The sequence below is a fragment of the Poecilia reticulata genome, linkage group LG2 (genome assembly GCF_000633615.1).
Source record: "Poecilia reticulata strain Guanapo linkage group LG2, Guppy_female_1.0+MT, whole genome shotgun sequence".
Lineage (NCBI taxonomy): Eukaryota > Metazoa > Chordata > Actinopteri > Cyprinodontiformes > Poeciliidae > Poecilia > Poecilia reticulata.
The window spans coordinates 11,617,256-11,624,583 of NC_024332.1; the positions used below are offsets into that span (position 1 = coordinate 11,617,256).

At 38.3% G+C, this 7,328-nt stretch overlaps 1 protein-coding gene across 4 annotated transcripts in view; it reads left to right on the forward strand.

Annotated features, from left to right (window-relative positions):
• Positions 1-7,328, forward strand: part of filip1l (filamin A interacting protein 1-like) — a 156,259-nt gene that overhangs the window by 53,954 nt on the left and 94,977 nt on the right. For 3 of the 4 annotated variants that reach the window (XM_017302573.1, XM_008430830.2, XM_008430843.2), the window contains one exon: positions 3,174-3,501. In XM_017302573.1, the coding sequence (XP_017158062.1) occupies positions 3,184-3,501 (318 nt within the window). In that variant the 5' untranslated portion in view covers positions 3,174-3,183. Of the gene's footprint in view, positions 1-3,173; positions 3,502-7,328 lie in introns of those variants that run through there. The other variant, XM_008430895.2, reaches the window with a different exon arrangement.

Below are 7,328 nucleotides of genomic sequence, written 5' to 3' on the forward strand. Positions count from 1 at the left end.
CCCCGAGTTGCTCAACAGTCCTCCTACCTCTGTTGCTTGCCCAACCTTTTCTTAGGAAAGTTGAAGTTTAGCAATAAGGCCTTGGTCACCTCCGCTCTCCYATCAGTTCCTCYTTTCCCCTGACYTTTCACCTAMCATCTACCTCCAACACAACATCAGTGACCTTTAATTACAGTYRCAACATTTTACACCATTTCAAGTTCAATGTCAAAATCACATTTATAACCTTTTAGTTTCTCTGATTTAACATTCATTTATAATGTTATAATAACCATAACTTATTAGTTATTCTTATTATAATCATAATGTGAGTTATTACAGACACTTCTGACAAGAAACCAAGAATAATCCATTATTCTAATTATCTGATACCATGTTACAGTCACTTGTTTCACCTTTAACTACTTCCACAAGTGTAAGAGTAAGTGTAAATATTCTTATAATCAAACCAACATCAACCACTGGTTAAATCAATATTAATTATTGGCATAATTACAAGTCATTATTATTAATGTAAGTATTTTACTCTAGGTTTTATCCAATTACACAAAATGTTATTATTCTTTAAAAACCTTTAATGCTTTAAAATAAGGAATGGTCTGAACTATTTTTATACTGATGCAAGATAGAAACTTCCCCTTTCTTCAGGAAACCAGCTCTTCCTGTTCCATGACTCTCTTTCTGCCTGACTATGATTTTTTATGATTAAATAGAAAAAAGTAGAATTAAAGCAAAGTTTGCAGGACACAATAACAACACACACAACCAGATTAATTTTATTACCGTCTGACTCTACTGCTGGGTCTTAATGTCACCTGTGTAATTAATTTTAAGGGTAACTTTATTTATTGTTACTATTAAACTAAAATCTCCAGCATGGGGAAGTGGGATGAGCTCGACTTTTCTCGACACAGACTGTAAGCGTCTTGGAAAGCCGTAAACACAGAAATAGTTATGCCACAGTTGGTGCGCCACTGCCTTGGCAGACTGGTTGGGGCATTCAAAGGCATGTATCATCTTTGTAAAATGGTCTGGGACTACAAGCACATCCACTGATTTGTTTGCAGAGTCTTCAGCCGACCAAAAGTCTATGCAGACCAATTCCAGGGGTTCTGATGTCTTGATGTTTTCTAATGGTGCTCTACCCTCTGGTTCAGGTGACTTGCTAACAATGCATCGCTTGCAGCACCTCACATACTCTGTCACATGTTTAGCCATGCCAGACCAGTGAAATCTTTGCCTGGCCAGGTAAAGGGCCAAGCGACCACTCGCATTAAAAGTCAGTTCTAGCTCAACTCAGATAGGAGTGAAATTCGGGGTAGTGTCCTAAAAAGAAAAGAAACGCAGCAAATCAAACAGGGCAAACACAAAAGAAAATCGTGCACCAAACCAGAAGTAGTACCACCACCCGGAAAGTCCACCACCAACAATTATGCAGTTCAGTCCATGACCAATCAAGCAGCAATAGTCCAAATTAAGAGTCTGTCCTGGGAGAAACCGATCCGCTGTAGCAGACGCCACTCAGAGCGGCACTAGAAGGATTAGTCCGAGCTGATCACCAATCAGCCCAAATCAGCCACACTGGACGAGTGATAGGAGCCAGCTTTACGCCGACCAGGACGGCGGGCATGAAGCCAGCAAACAGAACGACAGGTAGGCAGCCGACAGATAACCCAGATGACAGGCGGACCGCCAGTCGGGGACTACCTGAACACCAGGCAAACAACCGGCCAAGGACAAACAGCAGTGGGTATCAAAATAAATGTTAAAAATGGAATCTGAAAGCATGCAAAAACTAGCACTTCACTTACCACTGAGCTCTTTATGTAGTGCCTCTAACAGGAAGGAGGAAACGGGAAGCTTGTACAGGCGGTCTGGATATACAACAGAAGCTGAGCTAAAGCTAAGCAAATAAACGTCAAGTGTGGGACGATTCTTACCACAAAGACGATGGATCGGCGATCAGAGCGTCATTAGGCGCATTGTTTGAGCGCACATTAATTTGCAGCTAGCGTGCAGCACCAACAAACGCCGCGGTCTGAACCGGAAGGAAAACAACGTGAAGTCAACCAGGGGAGGGAGGGCCCTTTATATACAGGCAGCCAGCGCTACAACCAATTAGATTCAGGCACTTGTGTGGTGCGTTCAAAGCCTACATGGCATACTGCCACAGTTCAAATCCTCTTGTGGGATGTTATTTTGGTTTTGTTTGTTTTTTTAACTCATTATATAATAATTTATTTTTATTTTGTGTCTTGATGAAAATGCTGCAACAACTAAGTAATGTTAAATCAGATTAAATTTTTTTTTATTTAATATTTTCTGGGGGTGCTATGACTTTTCCAGGTGGAGCTATAGCACCTCCTAGCGCCCCCCTGGCGCTGCCACAGGTAGCATCAATCTTGCAACGAACATGAAGAGGCCTCTGACTGAAGATTGTTGCTGTGTGACAGTCTCCTGTCTGCCTGGTGATACTAACAGCTCAACATCCATCTCCCACAGTGACATGTTTTGGATGTTGAGATTGCAGCAATAAACTATAGAATATTATTTTATTATTGTTTAAATCATTTAGTTTAGGGAAGAGAGGACTTATGTGAAAAAAAGAAAACAAATGCTCTTTTGTTCTGCTCTGCATCCATGAAATCTATCTGGTATGAAATATATCATAGCAAACTTCAGGTCTTTTAGTAATTGGGTTGTGAGTAATTCACCATATTCTCCTGACTACCAGGAAAAAAATATTGTCCAATCACCATTTTTTTAAATCCCACAGTCTTTGTAAGGTAATAAAAGGTTTTATGCACTTTGTATATTCCCATAAAATGTGTTATTACTGATGAATGCCATTTTTATGAATTAGAAAAAAGATATGTACAAAAGTCCCACCCCTTCACATGTGATATCATTGAAAGGCCCTAAATGTCCTCTCCAGATACCAAAAGGAATTAATTCAGTAGAATGCAAGGGATGGGAGATATTCAAGTTTAGAAATGTCCTCTACAGAGAACAAAAATGAACTGCTGGTAGTCAGGAGGATATTTTAATTTCCCATCTTGTCACCATTGTTAGTCAACTAAGTAACATATAATTGGTCACAAACACAGTGCATGTAGCAGGAATTCCGTCTTTCAGTGACCACACTTTGAATTCAATGTTTTGTTCATCAACAGGTGGAAGAAGATGCGTTCCCGCAGCAACAGTCTAGAAGACGTAGCAAAGGTCAAACTGGCTCAGCAGCAGAACATGGACATGTGCAAGCAATCCGCAGAGCGAGACGAGCACCCGGGTAGAGCAGAACGCCGCAGTAGGCGTCGAGAGCCGCCAGACAACACTGGGACCGTCGAAAGGAACAATGTGGCTAAAAACAGCGCCAGCAGCGGCGCTGCTGGAAGACCCAATGGCAGCAGCGCTGCGAGGGCCGGCCGACGGGAGAAGGGCAGGGACCTCTCCCGGGATGACCTGGTGTTTCTCCTGAGTTTGCTGGAAGGAGAGCTACAGGTAATCTAAAATGCACAGGCACTGCTGCCAATTCATATTAAGCCGAGCGTATTGCAGACATGGTACTGACCCCAGTCGGATAGAAGAGTCAAACATCCTGGCTTAGTGGGCTTAGTAGGCGCATTGCATGAAAAGTGGGATTTTTGACCTGAACGCTGACGCAAACGCAGCTCGTGAGTGACAGATACCGACAGCAATCGACAGTTTGCATTTTCAGTGTCTCACTACGAATAGCTAGCATATGCAAAGGCGCAACAGCAAACCCAAGTGGATTCTCAGTCATTGGTTGAAAAACAATGACATCACAGTTCATCATTGACATATGATTGGTTGGTTGATGTGTGCCCATTGGACAGCACTTATGTCTTTATAAATAAACCCTGCCCCAATCATTAATAATTTTAATGCTGTATTTTAAAAAAATCTATATAAAAAATGCTGTATTAAATATTCATTTGCTATTGCTTATATGCAACATGTTCATATATGAGGAACATAAATGAGGCACAGAAGTTTTTTTTCTTTATTTCATTTTATTTTTTTTACTGTTTGCACACAAAATAAGACATAAATGCTTGTCCATTTCTGGACTATCTGGCAGTTTTTTTTTGTCCAAACATAATCCAACATTATGCTGAGTTTAGGACAGGCCCAACGTCTCTCCTGTAGTGTAGACCCGACGTCACGGAGCTCCTGGTTGGGGGAACTTGGGGTCTCAATCTCACCACAGTCCATTCTGACACCCCCTCATAGCTGCCATCCTCCCAGAATGCCATCTCCTCTGCTGCCAGTGCTCTCTGCCTTCCTCCATCAGCTGTTAATGGCATCTTTTAGTCATTACGGAACTACAGTAAAATTGTTTGGCATTAAAACTAAAAAACAAACAAACAAAAAAAAAACACATTATATTAATACATTCTTACAGAAAATAAAAACTTTAATGAAAAAGAGAAAACACTTGGAAACAATTGGAAGAAAAAAATAATTAAAAGCAGTTGGTAATAAATAGTAAAATATAATTCAACAATCTCTGAGGCAGATAATTTGCTTTGATGGATTTTAATAAATCACAGTACTTTAATCATTCAAGGAATTGTGACATCTCTAGATTAGTAATAAATCTTACCTGCTTCTTTCTTGAGCTACATCCGGATGACTGGCAGTAGGTCCTGGATGCAGCTGGAAAACATTTTTGTGCATTGTCAATACATAGCATAATTACATTGTGTACATAAACAATATTGAAGCATAAAATATCAACATTCTAAATATACATATACATACCGGCTTCATGGCTCCGTCCTGATATCCATCCTCCGTCCGCCATGTTGTCGATCTCTACTGCTTACCACACTCTGCCTTGCTATACTGCGTTATAACAAAATAAATAAAATACCCGGAAGATCAGTTTTCCTTACAAATATGCGAGTGTTCACTATTGACTAAATGTGAAATCATAACTTACTGAATTTCTCTCCGTCCGACTTTTACGGCCTCAGACCGTGGTCTGAGGCGGCTCTTAAGGCTTGGCCATTTTTCAGGTCTGAAAATAAAAGAAGATGCGAGTATTTTAAGAGTTCAGAACATCATGTAATAAAACATCATGAAATAAAAAATACAATACGAAATCTCACGCTACACTTGTTTTGGCATTATGAAAACAACAGACCGCTTTCAGTAAGAAATGAACAAAGCAACTCGCCTCGCTGCATGTGCTCCCCAGGTGAAAGAAAAGTATACTTTAGTATACTTCAAACATACTTAAATTTGTGAAAGTACACTTTCAGTATACTAAATATTAAGTGTACTACCTATAAGTATATCTGAAGTATACTAAAAATACACTTGTACCAATTTCGAAATTAGAACTTTAAACAGACTTAAACATAATTGTACCAAAATACACTTTTAATATATTAAATAAAAGTATACTTTAAGTGAACAAAATATGAATGAATATGTATGAATTTTTAAGTGCCTTAATAATCTTTTATTATTTATTAAAATTGCATACAATAAAAAAATTATAATCATAATGTAATTTAAAAAAAAGTATCCAATTAATTTTCAGATGTGTGATGTAAAACCTTATAATCAACGGCATTAGCTCCAGTTCACACTCCAGACCAGATGGTGGCGGTATTGCACACTTTCACTTATTTAAAAAAAACGCCACAAAGAGAAGAAAAAACTTGAAGCAGGGAAGATAACAGACACTCTTCAAATTCGCCATTTTTACTCGCATAATGCCTTAAAAGTAGAGAGGACCTTGACAATAGTTACTAATTTTGGTAAATTCAAGCTGGTGACGTCCTAATCCGAGTTAGACGACAACACAACGGGACAACAACTGATGGAAAGGAAATGTGTTTCACAAAAGTAGCCCAGAGGGATGAAGGCTGCTAAGTGTTTCTAGCTGGTGGTAAGTTTGCTTATTAATTATCTTCATTTAATTAGTAAAGATATATAACTTACGTTGGTTTCTTAAATAATTTATCAATTTTATAGTGACTTGTATGATTAATACTATAGTAATCATTCAGCTTCATGTTATAACTCCATGGAGGCTGTTTGTTGTGACTTTAATTCATAAACTAACCTGGTTTTAATTAAGCTCCATAAGACAAAGAGACTTTGATATTGTGAGGTGGTTGTTGTTCTAACTCGTTCATCAATGATTTTATCTTCAACATATGTTTGCAGTCTAAGCAAATGAAGATGAAAAATGAAGCCAGAGAAATCAGGTGTTAGAAAACCTAAAGACTTTCTGTCTCAGAAGAAGCTCTGACTCCACCAGATCACCAACCAGCTCTAAGGATGAACCTCCACATCGTCTTCATGATGTAAGTTTGTTTTTTCAATGAGGAGCTAGCTACATTTTCAACAACAAAAACTGCTGTGTTACTGCTAAGTGCTTAATAAACATGATTTGATTTAAAGATAACTGGACAGAATTTTTCCTCTTGTTAATCTAACATTTCTCTTTCATACATTTTATTTGTTGTTGGCTTTCAGGGCCCTGTGATGGACTGGTGACCTGTCCATGGTGAACCCTGCCTCTCATCTGATGGCTGCTGGAGATGGGCACCACCAGCCCCCCTCGCTACCCTGCAAGGATCAGTGTGTTCAGATCATGGATGGAGAGCTTTAAAGGTAGTTTGTCTTCTTAAGTCCACACTTAAAACAGCTTCATAGTTAATGCTAACATCAACGGATTCTATGACATTGCTGACAATTTTTTCTTTTTCTAACATAAACAGGCAAAGAAGACACCCAGAAATGTTTTTCCACCCCAGGCATCCGGTCCCAATCATCATCAGTTCTTATGATGTCACATAATGGCGAGTCCACAACGTCTTAAAATTGTAAGTATTATTTTTTATTTGCCATTTTTCTGTTCTCTTTAAATACAAATGCTTTCTCTGTTTAATTGCTCTATTGTTCTTTTTTGTAGGATTCTGTAAGGTGCAGTGAACGGGAATGTTCTGTTGTTGATCCTCGCTTTCATGTTTTATTGTCACACTTACATTTTCATGTTCATGTGTTCAATTTTGATGTGTAAACTGATCATTTATGTAAAGTTCATAAAGTTGAGTAAAATTGGACAATTTTAAAATGTCGGTAATTAAACAAAATATTTGAATTACCTTGGGCATCGTGTGTAATTAATCTTTCCATGTAATTTTAGCCTAAGACAATGTAAGTACTGTAGTGTAGTTATGCATGCCATGTACAAAATAGGTATGTAGGAATAAAGACTTTCAAGAGTAATTAAAATTGTAGTTTATTATCAATAGCAGGAAATCAAAAATAAAAATTAAGTGTAA